At 39.6% G+C, this 24,117-nt stretch overlaps 1 protein-coding gene across 4 annotated transcripts; it reads left to right on the top strand.

Moving 5' to 3' along the window:
• The first annotated feature begins 252 nt into the window (after positions 1-252).
• LOC131447913 (uncharacterized) lies at positions 253-23,126 on the top strand. Of its 4 annotated transcripts, XM_058620004.1 has the most exons (49): positions 253-497; positions 4,808-4,876; positions 5,293-5,317; positions 5,421-5,438; positions 6,156-6,212; positions 6,529-6,665; positions 6,749-6,865; positions 7,939-7,996; positions 8,080-8,127; positions 8,254-8,322; positions 8,807-8,946; positions 9,036-9,164; positions 9,249-9,306; positions 9,416-9,475; positions 10,719-10,774; positions 10,862-10,930; positions 11,024-11,045; positions 11,138-11,167; positions 11,408-11,479; positions 11,558-11,697; positions 12,244-12,363; positions 12,473-12,530; positions 12,699-12,743; positions 12,832-12,888; positions 12,978-13,108; positions 13,735-13,836; positions 13,926-13,974; positions 14,057-14,137; positions 14,235-14,954; positions 15,047-15,124; positions 15,503-15,639; positions 15,785-15,889; positions 16,243-16,300; positions 16,395-16,501; positions 16,787-17,741; positions 17,891-18,012; positions 18,090-18,188; positions 18,456-18,525; positions 19,219-19,350; positions 19,520-19,615; positions 19,699-19,872; positions 19,942-20,028; positions 20,194-20,424; positions 20,562-20,612; positions 20,686-20,816; positions 20,915-21,037; positions 21,436-21,493; positions 21,577-21,632; positions 22,235-23,126. In XM_058620004.1, exons 1-48 carry the CDS (start codon positions 471-473, stop codon positions 21,627-21,629), a joined length of 5,631 nt encoding a protein of 1,876 aa, XP_058475987.1. In that variant the 5' UTR covers positions 253-470; the 3' UTR covers positions 21,630-21,632; positions 22,235-23,126. The 4 variants fall into 4 exon arrangements, 1 of the variants encoding a protein (XP_058475987.1); XR_009234097.1 differs by having other exon boundaries at positions 21,436-21,632; XR_009234098.1 differs by having other exon boundaries at positions 19,948-20,028; positions 21,436-21,632.
• The last annotated feature ends 991 nt before the right edge of the window (positions 23,127-24,117 follow it).

Raw genomic sequence — 24,117 nt, forward strand, 5'->3', positions numbered from 1 at the left:
AATACTAAACCCATGTCTTACATATCCTGGTTACTCATTAAAGTATTGCATATACAATTATATTATGATTTAAATAAATGCAATACAATACAAAGCACATTTACTCTCAGTTTCACTTCCAGCTCACAGTCACCCCCAAACTACTCCGAGACACTTGACTGATGATGACACAGAGAAGAGGAGGAGGAGGAGATGAGAAGAGAGGAGAAGGAGAGGGGAGGGGAGGGGAGGAGAGGAGGGGCAGTGATAGAACACAGGCAGCTGCAGCTCGTTTCATTAAAGTGGACGTGCGGGTGTGACAAGGTGATTAACCAAACGCAGCTGGCCACCATTTAGACTTCTACGCTCGACGTCTCTTCAGTCTCGTCCTGAATAGGCGCCATGGACCAGCTCGTGTTTTACTCTCTCTAGTTCAAGAGACATTTTTCTGCCTGCAGACTTTTCGCTTCCTCTGTTTTTGTCTTCTAACCATGGACTACGTCAGTCTGAGCTGCCTGGTAAGTTGAACATGTCCGCGTGTGTCGCTTTTCCGCTTTAACAACCGAGAAATAAGATGAAGGAGGAAAAAAAGAACTGTTTTTACACGTTACCTCTCCGTGTTCAGTTAATTAGTTAATGGCAAGACAAACTTGAGGAAACGGTATATGGGAAACATATATACTACTTGCATAGGCGAGGCAGAGAGCAGAACATATTTTAAAATTGGTTCAAGAATACAAATCTATTAAAAAAGAACAATTAAAAACAGTACCCTCCAATACCAAAATATAAATTAAGAAAATTGTTGCTAAAGGAGTGCATTTCTAGTGCAGAAAAGTGATGTACTTTGTTTGCTATGGGTCCCCTTCCAATCAAGTATTCCATCATGCATTTACATGTATGTTAAAAGTCAAATTTCAGTCGGACTAAGACACTAATTTGGTTTTCTTAATGTGAACAAATTAGTCTGACTGAAATTGAGCTAGTTTTAGTCGGACTAACGTACTTGGATAATGCGATTAATAGTCTGATTACCCCTGCATGTATAGCTTAGTCCGACTGGAGTTGGACCACGCTCTGTGCATACACCAAATTTTCTCATTTAAACTGCACTACTGTTGCCGGAAATCCTACAGCGACATGGTAACCATGGTGCTCCATCTAATTTGTATCACGATTAACATGTACAACAGGTACCAAACATACAGAACTACAGCACCATCCATCTCACGATCCATCTGGTCGTTCACTGTTTGTTTCTCTGATTCAATAGAAAACTGATTCAGTATGTACCAGCTGATAGAGAGATACAGCGCCACCTACAGAGGCGAAGTCAGATGGCCAATAAATCACTGACACTATGGAGATTAACCGAAAGTTTAAAACAAGCAGGTGGTTGGATAAATTCCTGTTGTAAATGTACAAACATTACACTGCTCTGCACCAGTAAAAACAGTTATTGGTTTTAATGTTGTGGTTGATCAGTATTAGGGCTGGGCTGTGGTCTCCCAAAGGGCATATTGAGTTATTCATAGATTCTGAAGTGTAGTTTCTAAGCTTTCCACCTGATGATGTGGCCATTAGAATGTTGGCACTTAGAAATGCAGAAATCTTGCAGGTTTCTGCAAGATTTGGGGAGCTCAGATGTGCTGCAGTCACAAAAGCTGTCTGTTTGTATCAGATTTATATTAACCCTACCAAAACCAACCCCCATGGTTCTGGCTGCTTAGCCCACTGGTAGAGGACAGCCACTATAGTAGTATCAAAAGGAGTTCTGGCAACACCCAGGGGTCCTTGAGGAGGTACCACTGGGTTCCCAGTAGGAAAAGGGTATTTAATGATGTTGGAAGTTATTTGCCTTAAGCACTTTAGACGACAGATAAGGGAGAGTCAGGCGCCATTGCGCTTGGTCAGGCCACAGGCGAGACCCTAACCCATTTATTCATAAATGCTCACACCTGATTACATGCATATCTACAGTATGTCACCCCACATTCTTCCAATCCTGGAGGAAATTGTAAACAACATGACATTGGCCATGACAGAGGCATAGAAGATCCAATATCACACCCACATCCTCTTCTGTGTACTCTTCTGTGCTGTGATTATTGATGTTGGGTATGTGATGTCTCGTCAGAACCGAGCAGCCTGATCTTTTCATTAGAGGTGGGCTATATATATTGTTTGTTTGTGATAGTACCGTCATTTGTGTTTTAACGATGTGCAAAATGGCATTATAGAGTATGTAAATGACTTTGCAAAAGCCGATGATTTGCATTTCCATTCAATTTCTTCTCACTTATGGGTAATGGGTGAACATTTTTTTTTTGTTTTACGTTACTGAGGTTTGTAGCGTTTACTACCAATAGGTGGTTGATTGCAGCACTACAACGAGTGTTATTAGAGTGACAAGGGTGTTTGTTGTCATGTCCGCATGTGTCTAAACTTTTCAGCATAAAGTTGCAGTCATTATTTTTAGTCAGTCATGATATTTTAGACAGAATTGTGATGTGAAGAGTGTGGTAAAAGAATTGTTTTGATAAGGTCAGTAGGGCAGAATAGTTGGACATTGTTGAGGAGATATTTGGATAACTGGATAAGTTCATCAAACTGGGTTTTTCACACGCTCGGGTACAACTAAGAAGGAGTAGATGGGGGGGGGGGGGGGGGGTGACAGGTCAGTATTGCATCCCTGCTCCATTGCTCTATGTTACTGGTATCTTTTTGAAAGGTTGTTCTGGGATTTAGTTGAAGTATCTAATAGATATTCCTATGGACTCACCTCGACGGTGTTAAAAGATTGTCAGGGACAGTGGAGACAGTACAGGTGAAGTTCCTGTGCTGTGGTGTACTACGATTTTGAAGCAACCGAATTATGACATAAAACTGTCAGCTTTTAGATCTGTAGTAGTCCAGGTTTTATTTGGTGTGTGTGTGTGTTGTTGCCTTACCATCATTTTGTTATTTGGCAATGTATTCTGTGTAAATGATCTGATTCAGTAAAGGAGAAGCATATCATGAATTTTGGGAGTGGAGTGAATTTTAGTGCCATGCAAGATCTGGAAATAGAGGTCTGCCCCAAAATTGACTGGGAAGTAATTATGCCAATTCAATTCCTCCACTCACATAAATGGAGGATTATAAGGCGATACATTTCTAAATATATCATGTGTTCCTGAAACACCTAGAAACACTATATTGTGAGGTTGCAGATAGACATAAATATGGACTGCTTATGTTGGAGATATGGAGGTATCCATATCTGCATCGGCTCACACTTCAGAGGTGGTGAGTGAGCAGAAAGCTGCAGAAGCGGGTGAGTGTGAACTAGCTGATTTACTTCGACTGGCTGTTTTGTTTAAATGCCAAGCATGTTGTTGTTGTAGGGCCGATCAATTAGTGTTTACGTTCTCATGATTTAAAAATTGGTTATCGGAATCAAATCCGTGGTCAGGAAGGAGCCTCAGTGGGCTAGGTTGTTTGCAGATGATATTGTAACCAGAAGTAAGAGTAGGGGACAGGTCAAAGAGAGCCTGGGGAGGTGGAGGTATGCACTGGAGAGAAGACGGTATACCTGCTTCTGAATGACAGTGATACGTGATTTGGTGAAGATGCATGGAATAGAAGTAGTCAAAGTGAATGAGTTTAAATACCTGAGGTCAAGTGCACAAGAGGGGTGATGAGGACAGTGCTGGCAGGGTGTTGTGGATGGAGATGAGTGTTGGGGGCCAATGTGTGACAGAAGAATAGCAGTGAAAGGGGAGGTCTATTAGATGGCAGTGAGACCTGCTATGATGTTTGGCTTTGAGACAGTGGCACTGTCTCAAAGAGGCAGAGCTGAAGATGCTGAGATTTCATTGGGAGTGACCAGAATGGACAGGATGTCGTTGTGGGGTTTCTGAGAGAATCATTTCATCATTGTTTTCCATCTTGATACATCAGCTATTGAAGAAGCAAAAATAATAAAGAGTTGAGGCAGTTGTCTTCAGATCAAAAAGTATTTATTTTCTGGGTCCAAAAATCAAACACCATGGTGAGAGTACAGAAGTACACTGAAAATCTGTTCATTGAGCATCTCTATTTATCCTCTGGGTTGGGGGCCGCCTCTACATTAACAGACGAACATTGACAATATAGACCAGAGTGTATTTATAAGATTTTCAGTATTATTAGCTTGATTTTCCCCAACAAGGATCAGAAATAAGCAAATTAATGGGACAGGGAGGTGTGAAACGGCAGAATAACAGAACTCCTGAAATTGGTCACGTTTTAATGTCAGTTGTATTAATATCTTGGCAGAAATAAAGATGACAAAGAAACAATGCAACATAAAATAATGCAACATTTAAAAAAAAGAAAAAAATCCATTACAAGGAATTTCAGTGATCTACTGGTGACCAGTTAACTACTCACCTGGGGATAATACTAATGCTGAAGAAGCAAAAGCCAACAACCAAAATGACTCTGTGACACACTCTTAGTCCTATTCATTTATGCACCTTTCTAATAAGCTCCCCCCTCCAAGACAAGAAATGGCTTTGCATAGAGGCCACTGACACCAACCTAACGGTTTGCAGGCTGTGGAGATTTGACGGGTAGGCAGCAAATGTTTTTGATGCCGTTTACCTATGTGACAATCCTTATTGTAAGAGCATGTGGGTGATGTCAATCGAAACCTTGTAGGAGGTGTGAAATTACCATCGGAACAAAGTTAAGGTTTACTGGCTAGAACAAGATTTGCAGAGAAATATGGTTTACTAATCTTGGTTAATTAAAAAGAAAACACTCTTGTATTGCTGATGTCTTTTTTTTGTCCATTCTTTTGTAGATCTGTCTCAACAAATACAGCAAGTTTTTTGAGATAAAGAACCATGTATGCACAGGGCAACATCGACAGGTGAGCATTATACTTGTACTATGTCTCTTCGGAGTGGAACCTTTTCACCAGGCACAACTGATGTCTCATTGGTGGTGGATGGTGTCTCAATCAGTAACTAGGGGTGTGCCCTCCCATTTTAGTCGCCTTGGATGTTTTACCGGCGTGCCATAGCCCAGCTGCTTCTCCGTTACCTGACAGTACACAAATGAAATGACGTAGGGATGCATTGGTGGCTACTATAAAATTGAGGTTTTTGAAGTAAAGCATTTCATTGTTCCTCAGAGGAGGAATGTGTTTGCTCAACCTGTCACCCAAGAGGCTATTTAGTTCAGTACTGAAGTAGCCCTGTGGATGAACAATTCTCATGTTGTTGTTGCTACATTTGGTTTGGCATTAACAACCTCCCGCCGCATGTTTCCTTTGTCTACTCACAGAAATTCAAAGCAGTCTTTCAGGAAGGTAATATTTTTGTTTACATTTAAATTCTTGTTTCTACGCACAAAGAAATCTTTTAATCACACTTAATGTCCAGCTCATTAATAATGTCTTTCTTTAATTGTAGAACAGTCCTATTCTAAAGGTAAGCCCCTTTCTCTTTTCTCTTTTGTGGTGATGGTACTTTAAAACACTGCCCCTGTCTAAGTTGTTACCAAAATACTATATATCTTGTCATTGAAGCCTTAAGGCTCTGGTATACTTTTGTGCACGTGGACCCAACATGCACCGTGCGCATGACAACGTGCAGGCAGGTTTTGGAACTGTGCGCAAAGAGCATGTTGGGTGCGCATGGACAGTGTGGTCGTAGTCATAAAGGATAGTTGTCCGAGCCTTAACCTGGCGACCCTCAAACCGGCTGCCACCCCCCGACTCCCCTGCCTGATGGACCTTTCAGCTGTTAGCCGCTCTAACCAGACATGTCCGAGGGAGCTGTAGCATTCTCTTCCGCCACCTGATGGTGAAGTGGGATACTACAGGACCCTGACACGCGACTATATGTGCCATGTGCGTGTTGCATACTGTGGGCTTTAACCTGATTTAATCTTGCATACAGTGGATTCAAAATCCCCTTTAGCTATAGGTATCTAAGGTCACAACTATTTTATTACCGTAATGAGGATATTGGCCGTGTCAGCAGCAGTTAAGGAGTGGAAAGGAACGTTTTGTAAAGAAGTCTAGATCTCTGACTCAGAGTTAATTTCTGCAGAAGGAGAACTTCTGCAACGCGGCACTATCAGTGGTTTTACCCAAGTCCTTTAGTATTCAGGTGTAATCGTCGTCTCTTATGTTGTCTTCACAGCATGGGTTCCCTACATAGGTTTTTTGAACCCGCAGAACCTCAACCAACTCAAAGTAGGTGAGTAAAAATGTTATTAATGAAAATGTTTCGCAAAAGCGATCTGCCTCCATCTTATCCTATCCATTGTGTCTTCTTCTATTACACCAACTGTCATGTCTTTCACAACATCATCAAACCTTCTCTGTGATCTTTATCCTTTGTCCTTTTTTCCCATAATCTAGACCAACAGGTTTGGAGTTCCATTGCTTGAGAAAAACAAAAAATATTTATTTTTATTTGGATTTTGGCCAAAGATATGGTGTTAAAGTTGCATTATGTTTTGAAGTAATTATACAATTGCTAATAATGTGCTTTAAAATGTACTTCCTTCCAGGTGTGTCTCTACTAACGGTGTATTACTGTACAGAGTCAGAGACTTTTTTTTACCTGTGCCATGTGTGTGAGGAGAAGTATGGACCAGTTGGGATTTTTTCCCATCTCTTTTCTACTGACCATTGTATCAAATACTTTGTAAGCACTGAACATTATTAAAATTTACCAATGTTTTAAATCTGTGAACACGATTCAAACTATGTTTCTGTTTCTGTTTTCAGTGCTACACAGACCCAAATTTACTGAGTTTCTCCTGGATGCCCAGCATGGATATTAGTTCCATATTGAGGCCTTGGATCATAAAGGAATCGATTAAAAAGGAGTCTGGAACTTTGCAGGTTTGTACTTTCATTAAAATCGTATAATTAAACCTTGAAGAAAAAGTGTATGGTTATGTAAGGGGTCACTCAAAGAGGAACAGAATATTTATCACCAGTTTCACAACCAGTGCAACTGTAATGTAGTGGGTTGGTGTTCAGAGAGCTTTAAATGCATCCATGCTTTCATTACATCACACCTGGACGACTGCAACGCCGTCCTGTTTGGGGTCCCCAAGAAAACCCCGGATAGGCTCCAACATGTCCAGAACACTTCACATCACCCCCACGCAGAAACAACGTCACTGGCTCCCCGTTAAGTTCTGGAGGTTTCAGTTTCTCCTCCTCTGCTACAAGTCTCTTCATTCACTTGCTCCACATTATCTCCTCCACGTGCACCGTCCCTCCTGGAACCTGCGGTCTGCTGACCTCGGTCTCCTCTCCATCCCCCACACCTGCAGGCAAAACCTTGGCAACAAGGCTTTCAGTGTCACTGCTCCAACCCTCTGGAACTCGCTCCCTCTGGCCCCTATGTGTTAGGTTATTTGCTGTTTAAATCAGTGTTGAAGCAACACTTGTTAGTGTTTTTTGTTCTGATTTGTTTTTTGTTTTTTTTCCCCACTTGTACAGCGACCTTGTGTTTCGTGCTTTATAAATCTAAGTTGTTATTATTATTCTAAATGTGAAGGACGTGTCATTCTCATGCATCTTGTTCTAAAGCAACATGGACCCTCATATTTTCACATGTGATCCTGTAGAATCTACTGTACTCAGAAACCAGCACCTTGCAGTTGGTGAAGACTTGAAGTAGAGCTAAAGGGGGTTGAATACTGGACTTAGATTTATCAGGTGTCCAGAAACACAATTCCATATAAATGGTGATGTTGCTTTTGGAACTTGTTTTGCAAAAGTAGTGACACAAATCAGCTACTTCCTTTTAGTTGAAGTGTGAGTGGCTGAACTGAAACCAATTCATGGTCAGTTTTCCCTTGTCTAAAACCCACTGCAGTATTTCACTTCATAGCATAAATAGTGATTGATTTTTAAATCATGAAGGATGATGTGCTTTTTCAACACATTTTCTTTCTCTGTAGTTTTTGAACATACCTGAAAATCTGAAAAAGAAGTTTGATGCTTGTTCTTACTCTGAAGGTATATTCTAAAAATTAATCAATGAAATATTTCTTAAACATTCTTTCAATTGCCAATGAAAATGCTGTGCTCCATATCCCCAGTGATGGACACTCTGAGAGGAAACTACAAGCTCCTCAAGATCTTTGAAGGTATGTGCACCTCAAGGTCTGATTATGGTTGAGAGTTGAAAGTATACACATGTAAATATACACAGTAAATGTTGGTGTATTTAATTGTCTTTTCTTCATGGTTATTTTTTTTCTTTTTCTATCTAGCTGTCAAACCACAGAGGATAATGATCCAAACATACCAGAAAGATGGCAACAGAGCGCACCAACTCCTTGGTGAGTAAATGTACTAAACCGCTCTATATATCCTTCAGCTCTATATTGTGCAAAAGTCTCAGGTCACCACCCACTTCATTGGCATTTGGATTGAAATGATGAAAGTTGGTCTCATCTATAAACTAGCCGTCAATGACGTTTAACTCGTAGGTCATGATTAAGCATGGTTTAATTCAACCATTTTTTTTACAGTGGTGTTGAGCCCGTTCAATTCCCTGTTATATTATTATTGGTTATTTCCACAACCAACTATTCAACCATTATTTTAGAATTTTGAATAAAAACACAATCGTTATTCTTCCATCATGAAAACAAACTCCCATTGTGATGATTTACAAATGTTGTTGTCGTGTTCTATTGAAGTGTCCTTGATGGTGGAATACAAATTGATCACTGAATTTTTGTGTAATGATGAAGATTTAAGCTGTTGTCCTGCCTCTGTTTTGTTTTTTTTAATTTTAAGTAAAATGTCTTGCTCTTCTAGGTTTGCAACACCTTGTTGAATGCATTTGTGTGGGACAGACGGACAAGCGGTACTACCTTTGCACGCTCTGCAAACAAACTGTGGCCACCAACATGATCATCGCTCACGTCCTGAGCTTTGACCACATCCATAGTTATTTTGTAAGTAGTTATGATGATACAACACATTCAGGGGAACAAACACGAGTCCTAAAAAGTATCTGGCAATAATAAGAATTTAATATTTGCAGGAAGTGAAGCTTCCCTCTACTCTGCTGCCAAAAGAGAGCTACAGTTACTCCAACTCCCTCGTCAACACAATGATTGATCTCGCAAAGCGGACAGACGATAAGGATGGAACCGCAAACGCTGAAATGAAGGTGAAATAATTAAAAGTAATGTGTGCATGTACAATGGGTGCACTTGTTTGTTTTAACGTGAACGTGTACGACTTTGTGTTGTAGCAAGTGAGCCTGGATCCTGCTGAATTTGCGTCAGTGAATTTCACTTGTTATGAAGAAGGTGGATACTTTTCTTTTTTCCTCTTCCTTTGCCGTTTTCTATTTCTGTGAATGTGCTGAACATTTAGTCGAATTCATAATAACGTTATACTGAGTCTTTGGCTTTTTAGCTTTGCAGAAGCTAGAATCCATCACCATGGAAAAGAATGGAAGAAGCTTGATTACACACAGTGAGTATTATTTCATGGTGATTTCGGTGAAGTTGTGAGAACATTATTGCTCAGCTTGGAAAACTAGTGTGCTGGTAAAGAGACACAAAGAAATGGACTGAGATAAATGTTGCAATGGTAAACTTAAAAAACTTACCCTTACTCCATCTGTTACTTGCTCAATGTTTCCTGTTAGTCTAGAGTTGTGTTAAATGTAAAAGCAGGAGGGACTTTTTGTAGAAATCAGTAATGCACTTTCTTCTTTCAATAAGCAGATAAAGTTGTTAGTAAGTAGGGAGGAACATAGGCTTTAATGCAAAATACGATGTTTACCAATACCAGTCACTTTAAGTATATTAACATGGTCGGATGTAGCTAGACTTTGTTTAGTACGGCTGCCTCTGCAGGGATAAGAGCGAGGCCTCGCTCTTGACCTCCAACCACGTCCAGGTGGGACCCCACCTGAGCACAACATCCATGCCGTGACTAAGCAAATGCAGCAAACACACCATGATGCAAGGATAATTGATAAACACTATTTACCATACATTTTCATTTTTTACCCACACTTCACAGATGGGCAGAGTCTGAACCAGTCGGACATTTAGCATGACTGTTGGCACAGAAATGTAGAAAGTTAGTGTGTGAGGAGGAAATATTCGAATCGGCAAATGTGAGGGTAACGGACTCGATTCGACCCGACCTCAGACGCAGTCAATCGGACATGTTTGAATTTCTTGAGCCGACTCTGGACACAATCGGGTAGTGTGTACTGATGACTGACCTAGCTGCGAACACGGGTAGCCAACAGCTAATGAAAAAGCTTTTCAGTGGGTTTGACAAATCACACAGTCTGTGATCCCTCATCATACTCAAGGTTCTAAAAACCTAGGTTCTAATTCATATCATAATGAATAACTTTATTAGCCAAAAAATGTAAAAAATAAACAAGCATTAAGATTTTATAAAACAGTTTTGAACAAAGGCGTTGTTGGAATTTTAAAATATAATTTTTTCAATTTCTCTGTTAATCTGTTAAAATAAAAAGCCATTAAATGGTCTGTATTTATGTAACAAAGCTCGGGCATGTAGACTAGCAGAGCTGGGATTTGGATCCACAACCCTTCGAGTCAACTTGCTCTACCAGCTCCTGTCGCCTTTATGTACCAATTTTATTTTCATTTAACTAAATCTTTTTTTTTTTAAACTTGCAAATATTTAAAATTGAACACTGAATTGACACGTTTCATCTGTGTTTTTCTAGAATGTTGCAGCGTGTCGGTAAAGTCTGAAGCACCACTGTACAAACTGCACTGCCAGGTGATTCATTAATCTATGAAGATTTTTATTGTAACATGTATAATTTGAGGTTTTTTTCCCATGCAGTGAACTTTTCTATTGTTGCAGAACTGCAAAGTCCTCTTTGAAACAGAGTCCAAGTATATGAAGCATTTGTCGGAGCAGACACACACTCGGGTATCAAAGCAAATTTCACATTGTTCTACAGACTTTTATTATTCATGATATGCTACTTGATATATTTCTAATGGTTTTTTTTTCTTCCACCAGATGTGGGAGAAACTCAAAGAAGGTATTTTCTTATATTTTTCTATTTTTAACTAATTTCTGTGCATTGTTAACCTCATTTAATTATGATATGTGAATATCTGCTCTCTATTTCAGCTGTAGGCTCTCAATGTTATGAGCAAAGAGGTACAATTTTCTCTCCTGAAAACACGAAAACATTTTATACACCATACTAATAAACTTAATAAAATCTATGAAATATAGCTTCATAGAGTAGCCTGTGCATTTAAACATTAAATGTTCATGAATATGGTCAAAGCTTTTTTTTTTTTTTTTTTGAAAATATCCATGAAATGATTAAATGCAAGTCGTTAAAAGAAACAAACAAATGTACAAAGCAATAAACCTTGTTTATTTTGTCTCTAGTAACTGTCAATTTCAATCTGGACTTGTGCTTGTATCTCCGAGAGAGTATGAAACAAAATGAACCAGTTGTTGGTGAGTTGACGCACTTGTCATCAGTGTGTTTTTTTTGTTTGTGTGTGACACCTTAAACTTCTGTTTTTGTTCATGCAGGTGTGTCCCTGGTCGTGGCATGTGTGAGCTCTCGAGTCCATGTCGAGCCCATCTACATTTGCTTTGCCTGTCAGAACTGTTTCCCAGAGTCTTTTCTCCGGCAACACTTTAAATCACAGAAACATGTCATTCTTACCTTAGTGAGTTACTGTATGTACTGGCTTCAATAATGTGTTGGTAGTTTAGGTGGTGTTTGTGGATTGTATTTGTGATGGAACTCAGGCTGTGACTAAATCGAATGATTTTAATTGCTGGTGTCACTTTTTTTTGTTGTTTTTGTGTAAAGATGTGTTTGTAACGCTGGGATGTGAAACCCTCATTAAATCAGGCAAACTAGAATAAGTCAGTTACAATGAACAGAAATAGTTTTAGTTTCAAATTAAAACAATTTAATATGAACACAATATTGTCCAAGTCTTGAATGAAAAGGCGCAGAAAGAAGAATAATCTTATTTACTCTACCCCAGTAAATGAATTTACATGGTGTGTGTGTTTATATTACAAATTATAATAATATACACAAAAATAAAACGAGTAAATAAAGTCATAGTCCAACACAGCCACTCACTTTCCCAGACAAACAAATACATTTTGTTACATTTTATTGTAGTGTGTTGTGAGTTGTAAAACAAAATATAATGTATAAAACACAACAAAATAACCATATATTGCTTTCATCCTTTCAGCTCTACCAGAATCCCTGGCGGCTTCCTTTTGCCTGGAAGAGTCCTCAGGATTTAAAAGCCCTGAAGACGATGGCCTGGGAAGAGGCAAAGGCAAGAGGACCAGATGACATGATTCTCAAGGTAAAGTCATTTCTAAAGAACCACAAATAAATTAGCCATAAAAGGCAGTAACTAACAGTTAAAGTGTTGTTCATATAATACAGTATTATCCTTTTATTTCCCTTTTCAGGCTTTTGATATCCCCTACTCGGTATTTCACTGCCTCATCCCACCAAATTACGAAAAAGGTGAGTTGTTTTGGAGATATTTGATCTATTTGAAGATAGATGAAGATGATTTATATCGTATTTATTTTATTCAGTGATGAGACAAATAAGAGGTGTATAAAAACTAAGATTTCAGTGTATTTAACTAAATTCAAAATAGTGACTGTCTCTTTATTTTTTTGTCTGCAGTGATGAAGGCACTTGTATTATTCCACGTTTACTTGATGAATAAAGGTTTGTTTTATTGTTAAATTACGTAATGGTGTATAAAGATGTACCGTATACGTCTAGTCATTTATCGTTTATTTTTATGCCTGCACAGTTCCACAGTGTGAGACGTACAGCAGACTCCAGCAAAATGAGAGATTTCCTCTCCTCGGTGAGTATTCCTGAGAGAAAAACAAAGGTTTCCTTTGTCTAAAATCATGTGTGCTCTGTGAGTGACATGGATGTACTTACTTATTGTAGGCAAACAGTTCCTGGTCATTCATGCATGTGGGACTAAAGTGGGGTTCGTGTGCTTACTGTGCGAGCAAACAATGATGGATGATGAATTTTACGCCCATGTGTTCAGCTGGAAACATGTTGCAACATTTCTGGTGAGTATTTTTGCTTGCAACCTCTTACTTTTTGGTTTTCTCCTGACTATTTTTTATTATGTGAAGTAATTTACATAGGGGTTGTGTAACACAATGAGCAGTCAATGCATAATTGTAATTGTAATTAACACAGGGAGCTCTTTTTTTGTGCCACATACTTAACATAAATATGATTCCAGACTTTTTAATTATTTCTAAAATAAAAACAAAAACACACGGAACAGACTTGCTGAAGACCTGAGGGCAGCAGAAATTATCAATATTTTTAAAGGTAAAGTTGAAACTGCTGCTTGCCTCTCAAATGTATTTTTAAATGATTTATTATTTTCTCTCCTTTTTTATACATTTTATTATTGTTTATTGTATTTTCTGTTTAAACCTTATTTTCTCTCCTTTAATTCTACTGACTTCTGTTCAGTCATTAGTTCTTTGAATCTCCAGTGTCTCCTCGTCTTACTGTTCTGTCTCTGCTCCTTTATCTATTTAACATGCTGCAGGAGTGGGTGGTGAGTGACAGATGCACTACTGTGGCTTTGTTTTATCGTTTATATTGTGACACACTTTGAATTGTGTAAAGAGAGTCTGATTGACTGACTGATTAATTCATTGTGTGTTTGTGAATTCAGAACCGGTTCCACCCAGGTTCGCTGAGTGGAAACACTGACACTGCAACCTTACTGGACTTGGCAAAACAGGCGGCAAATCTTCACCCCACATCTAATGAACAGGTATCCTACAGTAGGAATGAAGCCTCTGCACCGTCTTCATGTCACAACTCCTCTTTAGGTGTTTAAATGTAATATTTTGGCTTTTGAAGGGGATCAATTTGGACACGCCCATCTGCATGCCATGCCCCTATGAAACAGGTGCGTGTGTATTTCCATGTATGTTATCTGTATCTTATAAAATAAGAAGTCTCCTGATTTATTTTTGCTGTTTTGTTTCCAGTGGTAGAAATCCTGGAAGCTGCAAAAAGACAACACGGGGGAGGACAGCTTGAACCCACCATAGCCCCTCGCTACAAGCTGTGTAAGCGCTTTGACAGTTTTATCAAGGGCCAGATTTCCTCTCATGAGCCATGGCAACATTTGTTTTGTCTCATCAAGCACTCTCTCTGATTTCTCAGCCCCCAGACAATCTCTAATACAGGTGGGCAACAACACCGTGAGAGACAACACACAGGAAAACAGTGGGGCTGTGGTGGAATTGGAGAAAAAGAACTGCGTTAAATCAACTGACAAGGAAGACACCATAGAAAAGGTGTCAGTTGAACCCAGTTCTAAAATCATCATAAAATGCAGCCTGAAAAGTGATGAAGCCAGCAAGGAGACTCCCACGCCATGTGGTGCACGCCCAGAAAAGACAAAAGAGGTGTATTCAAAACCGTGTCCAGATGGAGTTCAGAATGCAGTCAAGGAGACAAGCCAGCGGTTAAAGGAAGAGGTAGCAGAAGACACAAAGGTACAGATGGAAAAGGACATAAAGAAGGAAGTAACGGAGGAGTGTATAACAAGAGAACAAATTTCAGAGGTCCCACAAAGCTGCCAGAACACAGTCGGCAGTGAACGCACAGAGGCTGAACAAGAAAGTAGCATAACTAGCAAGGACGTCCCAACACTGAGGGATGTCGTGTACAGCAACAACGACAGAAAGAGGCCACACAGCTCGTCTGACAAATCCGAGGGTCTGGAGGGAGAGATTGCACTTAAAAGACAAAGAATGAACGCTGAAGAAGACTCCCCTTCGAAAAAATCACAAAATATGCTATGTGGTGGACAGACACTCACAGCCACCATCAACCAGAGAGAGAATATCGAACTATGTCAGAAGACTGCCACGACCCAAGGTACACTATCTGAATGCCGTATTTCATGTAGATTTTCTTATTTTGTGTTAGAATGTTTAAGTCTGTGGCTGAAAAAGATGATACTCTCACAGTGTCTTCGGACAAGGAAGTGCTCCGACCAAGTCGACTTTGGAATTATATCAAAAACATGAACCGGGAGCCTGTGATTGGTCAGTGTTTTTTTTTTTTTCTCCCCTCCCCCCTGTTTTGAAATGCTTAACATTTCAAAACAGTAAATGATAAATCTCCATGTTAATGCTACTCTCCTTGACTGTGTGAGTTGTTTCTGATGCATCAAAATATGAGAAATATACAACTATCTTGTGCACACTTTCATGTTTATTACTTGTAAATCTTGTTTTTAGCTTTTGGTTTAAAATTGTTAGCTGATGTCACAAATGGATAGACAGAGGGACCATTTTTAATAATTGTTCCCTTTATACCAGATCTTTATTCATCTTGACATTCAAATAATTTCTGTATCTAAAACATTTCTTGCCATTATGGATAATTGTCATAATAATTACACTAAACATCATATTTTGTAGGCTTAAGTGCGCTGCTCGAATGCCACAGTGATCAGCATAATCCAATCTACCTCTGCCAGAGCTGCGATGTGAAGCGCAGAGATAGCCGCATCATCTCCCATGTCAGTAATTATGAACATCACAAGAACTATATGATGGTGAGTGGCTGGGAATGAACGGGTAACATGGTGTGTCTTTTACATAGTGATTCATAGTTTCTACCATATTCTGTACAAATTGTTGTAGATGATGTTAGTTGATGGCCTTATTCCCACTTTTGCCTCTGGATGCTTCTGTCTCTAGAAGATACAGAAAATCTCATCTCAACAGGAGAGGAACATGAGCAGGAAGAACATCAGACAATTGGCTGCTTCGGTGGAACAAACTGAAGGATTTGGAGAGGCCCAGGTTTGGACCCTTCCCAGTTTCTCTTCCAAGTTGACATTTTGATGAATTAATGACTTAAAAAAAACCAGAACAAAATCAAAAGAAGGCTTTATCAACTGGGCCAAAAAGAAAGTTACCAACGCTAAGCGAAGACCTGAGACTTGCTTTTGTGAAATCATCAGTGTGCATTTTGGTCCTGAGTAAAATAATGCAGCCTCCTCAGATATTGCTTTTACTGGAAATCAGGATGGTAGCGACGAGACTGCACCTTAGTTAGCCACGTGTTGCTATAGAAAACGGTTAGAACTTTAAATATTTAAACCAAAATAATGTGTACTTTTTGCTAATAGTGTGTTTTATGTCTGGACTTCTAGGTTATTGATCTGGATGAAAACATTTACCAGCTCATCTCAAGTCAGGAATTTAATTTAGGCAAGTGTGCACCTGACCTCCATTTTGAGCATTCTTTTTTGTTCTTGGTTGAAGTTAACGTAGTGTGCAATTGTCTTTTATTATTCTGTATCAGCCATACAGACTGTCAAGGAGGTTCAGGCTCAACAGGACGGCAAACATGTTTTCCTTTTAACTTCAGCTCTGCAAGATACTCATTCTCACGCTGAGGTCAACTTCCAGGTCAGTGAATTAAGCGTTTCTTTTGTGAAAAATATTTCTATTTCAGTCTCAGTCAGTTCTGATAGTATTGCTTGACACAGTCTGTTTTCAGATGAAGAACGTAGCATACAAATATTTCTGTTCACAAAGACCAAACAGAGGCTGAAAATTAGCATCAGCTATTTGAAAAAAACACTAGAACTATGCACTGCAACTTTTAATTGAGCTTCATATAGTATATTAGTGTAGATATTATGTTTTGGGGTACACAATAAACCCTGTCTAATGTGGTTTTTCATTTTCAAGGTGGAGGAGATGGATTCAAGTGATTCAAACTCTGAGACTAAACCATCCTCCGTAACTGCACCCATGTCTGTCGTGATTGGAAGCACTTCCAAAGAAGTCCCTCCTGAATCAGAATCAAAAGTTTCTGTTTCCAAAAGTGTTCAAGATGCATCCAGTGTTCATGTGTCCAAAAGCAGGACAACCATGGCCAGGTTGCATTCTGACTCCACAGAAAATAACAGTCATAATAAAATCGCTCAGAATACGACTTTCAAACCTTTAGTAACAGAAACCACTTCCAATATGTTGGCCATGTGTCCTCGAAACACTACAATGACCGTAAGTGCACGTCCAGTCAGCATGTCCAGCTGCACTGCAGCCACCACCTCTTTGGGAAAAACAACCTACAAATGTTTATCTGCCACTGATGGTACCACCAAACTGACTGCAGGCAACCCCAGCTCTAGTGCAAACACCATATCAGCCTCACCATATCACCATATCAGTCTCACAGGAACCACCTCTACGTCCAATGTGGCCGCCTCGGGCAAAGCCTCAACCACAAAACCCACATTGTCAAAACCCCTGAATAGCACAAATGAAACATGGTCCAAAATGACAGAAGAAGCCTCAAGTAAACCTGTACGCATTTCTCAAACTGGATCCACTGCGTTCCATGAAACCGCTTGTATGTCTGCACACTCTGAAAAAGCATCTCAAACTAAAGTGACGCACTCTAAGGCTAAAACATCAGTGACAAGTGAAAATAATAAAGCCTGTGCCAAGGCGGCGCGTATGAAGACTGTGAAGGATGCAAGTGCTGACATTGCACCACGTGCTTGTGTGAGTAATCCACCTGCTGCTCCCCTCGAAGCACCGGCCACGTCTGTCAAGTCAGGACTCGTCAGTCCATCCGCGGAGCCGTCACATACCCACACAATGAAGATTAAGCCAAAAGAAAACCGACGTACAGTTGGTAAGATTTTTATTTATATATATATATATATATATATATATATATATATATATATATATATATATATATATATATATATATATATATATATATATATATATATATATATATATGAGAAATATGTCATTTACTGTTCATTTATCTTCCAGGCTTTTATGAGCTGATCTTGGTGAATTGTGAAAAGAGGCGACAGGTGTACTGTAAACTGTGTTCCAAGCGGATGACTGACTCCGCACATACCTCTACTTTGACCCACCAATCTAATTATGTGGTACGTACCTGATGAGTCTTGTGGAAGGAAATGTTAAAGTCTTAACTGAGTTGACTGCTCTGAATTTCTCCTACCAGAATAAGCTGTACGGGCCCAACATTGAGACGACTCATTTTGAGAAGATCATCGCGCACTTGGCTGAAGCTGAAAAGTATGCTGGAAATCGAAAGGACCAGGTGATATGGCATGAACTGAAATGAACGTTTTGTACTGCATGTGTAAATATTCTCTCCCAGGACATGCTCAACCAATGAAGAGCATGTTAAATAGGCCACAAATATAGAGCCTAGGTTAAAAGCAAATGCTGACATGATCAAGGATTTTAGCAATATGCAGTGCGTTTAATGTGTTATTTGGAGGTGATAATTTGATAAACTGGAGAAAGAACTGCAGATTGTGATTGGCAGACAAAAAGACATATATATTTTTCAACCTTTGTACAGATTAACAGTCAGAGCGTGGAAGTGAAGAATGATGTGTACCTAGAGCTGGCTGCTCTCCCTGATGACAAAGGTAAGATCTTCTAATATCCTTAAAAGAGTTGTCAAATTCTATGGGTCTTACTGTTTTTGTTAAATAACTTTCCTTTATTTTCTTTTTTTTAAGTAGAAAATACTACCATGTTTTTGCTGTAGTTGCATCTAGATAAAAGCCCCAGTATCGAATGGGTTGATTCTCAAACAGGGAATAAATCAGTTCTGTGTGAATGTCTATACTAAGCTGTTGCCGGGGTTAAATGTCTAAACTAAACTGTGCATAGGTGTTTAGACAAGTGTCTGGAATGTCCGTTTATGTATATGTTATGTGGATGTCCGTATATGGTGAAACTAAGCTATGAAAGGATATACAAGCACTATAAGGAGTAAGTGTTATTGTCCATTACGGTCCCCGATCAGACCTGCTCGACAGCACTACGCACAGATCTGAATGCTCCCATTATTTCCTCAGATCTGATCACAACAACCATATGTAGATGTACCTTCAATGCTTTTTCTGAAAGTGTTTGAATATCAAAGAACGGGTTATGTCAGTCTGTCTGTGCTGGTTCCAAATCCGGATCCATACCCAGAAGTTTAACTGCAACAGTCATGCTCTTGGCATAGAGAATGTCCAGCTTCAAGAGCACCTGTGGTGTGTATTCAGTCTGGTGGAAGTGGACAGTTAAATGTATACATGTGGTCATTATTTCTCTCTCTTTATTCTCAGCCATAGAAAAACTGCAAGACATTCTAAGACAGAAGGCCTTGCAGGTGCCATCAGTCTCCACAAGTGATAATGCACAGGTGAAACTGCAAGTTGTCGGTTCCAGTCGCTGTGAGGTTTCAAGCCCAGATGATGGTAAATACTAGTTTTTGAAGATTTTGTTTTTCCAGTCATTATGCAAATTATTATTTTGTTTTTGAAATTGTCTAACAATAAATGTTCGGTTCACATTGTTACTTTGTCGAATATTTACTATTGATTACTGTACTTGCATTTTACAAATGCTTCAATTTCTGAATTTCAGGGATCTGCGTGCCACTGAATCAAACATCTGGACTTTCTGTGACAAATCAGCCAGTGCAGGAGAACGTACATGTGACGGAATCACCCTGTGCATCGGGTAATAACACACATTCAAAAAAATATGATTTTTATTTATTTTTTAATTCTCAAATGTTTAACGTATCACTGCTCTTAATTCAGAATTGAGATCGAATTTGAAAGAGCAGGCCGATCATTCAGGTGGAGCTCCGAGCGGGACTGAAAAAGGCCCAGGACCCAGTGACCTGACTCCAGAGCAGGTTCAGCCTTTTTTGCTATTTAAAAGTGATCCAGACCCCATCCCACCTCCTAGCATTCAAGAGGCAGACACAACAGGTATAATCTAACAACATAAGGACATAATGTACCAATTAACAGCTGCACTAAGGAATAATTTCTGCTCAGTTTTAGTCCCAGTCAAACAGGAAAGGTTTGATCCATTTTTTGATGCCCCGGCTCATATTGAAGTCATGCCTGCTGTTCAGAGACCTGGTAAATATCAGTCCAGTGTCATCATTGATATGTTATTTGTGTTTTAATGTAATGTCAAAGGAATTAATTGCAAATTCCACTGCACAAGTCAAATATGAAATGCGCCATTGTGTGTCATCGTTCATTCACACTGATCTGCTGTTTCTTTTCCCGATCTCCCCACAGTCCCAGTGGAGCACCCTCAATGTTGTGCACATTCTATTGCCGCTCACTCTACACACACATCACTGGTAACGTCCATCAAACAAGAGCCACTGTCTTTAGATCTGCTAAGAACAGAGCGGGAGAACGAACGGAGGCCCAGCCTCACAGAGGAACATGTACCAGCCATGTTTGTCCCAGGACCTGAGCAGCACAGTGCATCAGTGCATCAGGTGCTCCCAAGGACATCAGAAGGTAAGCAAAATGGATTTACACCATATGAATTGGTTGCCTTTTTTTTTTATTTCACCCATCAAGATTATTGCTGCAATGCTTCCCCAACAGAATCATCAACAGTTGTATATATTTGTTATTTCTTGTTGGTGTCACAGGGGCTGCAAATCAGAGCTGCATGGAAAGACTGGACCCTGAGCCAGTCATAGGTAGGTGTGGGATCCTCCTTGAATGACCATCCGATTTATGAAAATGATGTCATAGATAATGTGTCCTCATCAGGTCTAGGTTTTGTGTGGAAGTGTCGAGGAACGTCTGGGAATACGTTCTACTTGTGTGAGAGCTGCGAGAAGACGTTCTCCACCAGTCACATCGCACATGTGTCGAGTCCTAATCACTGGTATAAATACATTGTGAGTATTTTCTCAGTAAAGCCTCGAAAACCTCTGAATAGCAAATCTCTTAACATTTGTTCCCTGGGTTTTAATGACGTGACATCTGTGTCTTTCAGCGATGGCAGCACCCCAGTTTTATGAGCTACTGGGAAGGTGATCATCCTCTCGAGAGGAAATTGAAAGCTTTGAGGGCCACTGCTGTTTGCTTATCACTGCGTGAGAGTGATGTAACTGTGCAGGTATTCTTTAAAGTCACATAATTGTTGTGCTTTTTTTTTTTTTTATATTACCAACAGGCAGTTGCATCATTTACTGATGCATATAAACGTGAACTGTGCATGTTAAGTCTCTTCTGACCCCACAGAAAAATGTTTAAATTCAGCAACATTCTCTGCTCTGACAGATGATATACACTTTAGTGGTGACCAAAACAGATGAGCACCACTGTTTGTCAGTGTTTGTACACATTAGAAACAAACCACAAAATAATTTTCCCCATTTTGGTCACAGTTTAGCGGCGCATTGTGCTGTCCTGTCTTCCTTTGCTCTCTGTTCTTCTTTCTGTTCTTTCCTAAAAATGAGTTCACTCCTTCAATACTCTAAAAGTGTCATGTTTGATGTGTTTTCTCCCACAAAGGACGTTCCTCTGGGGCCTGAGCTGTATGAACATGTGCACCGCGCTCCGTTCGGTGAAGGTAGCAGTGGGTATAAGTTAAAGTCATTGCAGACTTTTGTGGGAATATACAATAATCAACCGTGCTGATTTTTGTCTTTCCAGCTTTACAAATCGCTCAACATATTAAGAAAGAAGAGAATGGGAGCAGCATTTAGACTGTAAGTCGCTTTCCTCACGTCATGTCATGTCATGTCATGTCATGTCATGTCATGTCATGTAGCAGACGCTTTTATCCAAAGCGACTTATAAGGGAATTGAGTACAACCACCCCGTAGACAATCTGAAGCGGATATATGTAAAACATGAACAACAGCGACCTTTAAAATTGGGATTGCAGTGACTGTTTTAAAAGTGTTAAACAGCATGGGCCACTATTAAGGTTTTTATGAACTTTGAATCTATTGGGAAAGTGAGTCTGCTTTGGAGTCACAGATGCAGGGAAATATGTGATGAGAGGAGATGGCAAGGAGACAGTAACGGGCTGTAAAACATTTTATATGTTAAATACCCATGTGAGGCAGGGAGAAAGAGGATTAGCTACATTTGGCTGAAGCTCCCTGCTTCATGGGGTTTCCTGCACTCCTTATTTGGCTTGTCATACTGCCTGGCCAGTCCAGCCTCTAAAGAGCAGAGCCATCAGTGCCAAGACCAACTGTATTTCCATTTGTTGCAATAAATGGTTAGTTATGATGAGTGTCCTTAAGTGAATTTAAGCTTTTCCCTTGTGTTCCCTCATTGCTTTCTTTATTGTCTCTCTTAGAAGCTAGACAAACAGAAACACATCAAGAGATGGTGAAGGCTGGAGATGTGTCCAGAATCTCCTCAAAGGTGGACCTCCACTTATATCTCCATATATCTCATGGTACTGGCACCAGTCTAGAAGCCCATAGGAGCCATATTTCACTGCCACAGCTCAGACCACCAGTCTTCTCACAACAAAACCCTCATGCCATGTTGCAAATGAAACACAGTGGGGTGAACTCAGAACCCCAGACTTTTCATCCCACTTGTCAACAACGTTGCATTGAAAGTCTCAGCCATGTTTTGGTCTGTTTGTTTACTCATATCAACAAAGGTGCATTGTTCCTTTTGGATTTTATCTGGAAGATGAAGGAGATAACGCACATATGTTATCTCTTAACTGCTGAAACTGCCATTGGAACAAAGTCTTTATTTTCCTCAAAACTCATTTTGTGTTTTCATAATAGTCTCGTCACGGCAATTCTAATTTATTACATGGGATGGTGACAATCTTGCTTTGTTTTAGAATTTTGTTAATATTTGTCTTTTAGTTTATTAATCCTTTTTAGTTAATGGTTTATCACTTGAATGATAAAGGAATTTACTGATGTCACCATCTAGTTTTCACTGTGTTCATATGTATAGAGTTGTTTACATATGTCGATCTACTGTCTGTTACAGTTGAGAAGATGCATTCAGTACAAACGCCCTAAGGAAGTGACTTTTTAAAATTATTTTTGATAAATTTCAGTGAGGTTTTGAAATCAGTTTAAAACTATTGTTGACTGAATAGGAAGCCACAATTTGGGGGGTTTTGTGAATTTTCACATCACATTTTCAGCATTTATGTACTGTGCTTTTGGATGTAGTTTTATATTTGTCTTCAATTAAATAAAAGAAAATTGAGATTTTCTTTTGTCTTGCCAAACTTTTTGCTGAATCACTACATAGCCAATGAACACAGAAGCCTTTGTAGTTCTGCACCTAAGCGGGTACTTTTACTCATATTTATTGAGCTGATACTTCTGTGAACTCTATATAAATTACATAAATGGCTGTTCCTTGAATGGATATGAATATACAGTATATGTGTTGTGGAAAAAGAGGGACAGCTTTACCAGGCTATTATATTATACCCTGTCGTTTTAGTCAGGTTTCTTCCTTGCGAACAATAGGTGATGAGTTGATGGTGTAGAAGGGAACCCCCTCTGACACAGGACTCGTACCCAATAAAGGGATTTATTAAGTCGGTATTGTTAAAATAATTTAGATCTGGAGGAAGGAGATCGGAGTCAGCTCAAAATCCAAACAAGGGTTTAATCTTCTTCACTAGTGTCTTCACTACAAAGTGAAGACTCCCTGTCTTGGAGGAAACACATGGTATTTATCTATCTCAATGGGTCTGCTATCACCCTGCCATAAGGTGCAGACCCCCGCCTCTGTGGGTCTGTTATCACCTTGCCCTAAGTCGCAGACCCATTGTCTCTATTCACAGGTCACATCAAACAGTTCCTAAAACAATACAAAGGGTCACTGGTCACAGGTCACATCAAACAGTTACATTGAACATTTCTCTTCATGTATTACATGAGGTACATCATTTCCATCACAGGCATCAGACCAAGCGCTGCAGCAGTGAGTATATTCATGCCGAAATCTCCCAACAACTCTGGCCGCAGAAGAGCAGGTCCATACTTTTTAATGGTTCTCTGACATCCTTATCTTAAACCTTACATTCGTCGCCACTTTCTCTTTTTTAGGGCCCCCTTTTCCTGGAAAACAAATTGTGGCAGCTCATTCTCTAGGGTGCACAACAACAGGTTTTGACATTGGTGCCATTTGGTCAACACAGGAAGCATCTGTGCTTCTTTGACAAGCATTGTTCAGGACTGGCATACAGGC

The sequence above is a fragment of the Solea solea genome, chromosome 20, assembly GCF_958295425.1.
Source record: "Solea solea chromosome 20, fSolSol10.1, whole genome shotgun sequence".
NCBI classification, from domain to species: Eukaryota; Metazoa; Chordata; class Actinopteri; order Pleuronectiformes; family Soleidae; genus Solea; species Solea solea.

What these genes read in the sequence shown, in the direction of transcription:
- LOC131447913 (XM_058620004.1), top strand. Translation starts at nt 471, where the DNA reads ATGGACTACGTCAGTCTGAGCTGCCTG. An exon ending in ACAAAATGAACCAGTTGTTG is followed by an intron (nt 11,480 to 11,557) that starts GTGAGTTGACGC and finishes TTGTTCATGCAG; the next exon opens with GTGTGTCCCTGGTCGTGGCA. An exon ending in CTGGAAATCGAAAGGACCAG is followed by an intron (nt 18,189 to 18,455) that starts GTGATATGGCAT and finishes ACCTTTGTACAG; the next exon opens with ATTAACAGTCAGAGCGTGGA.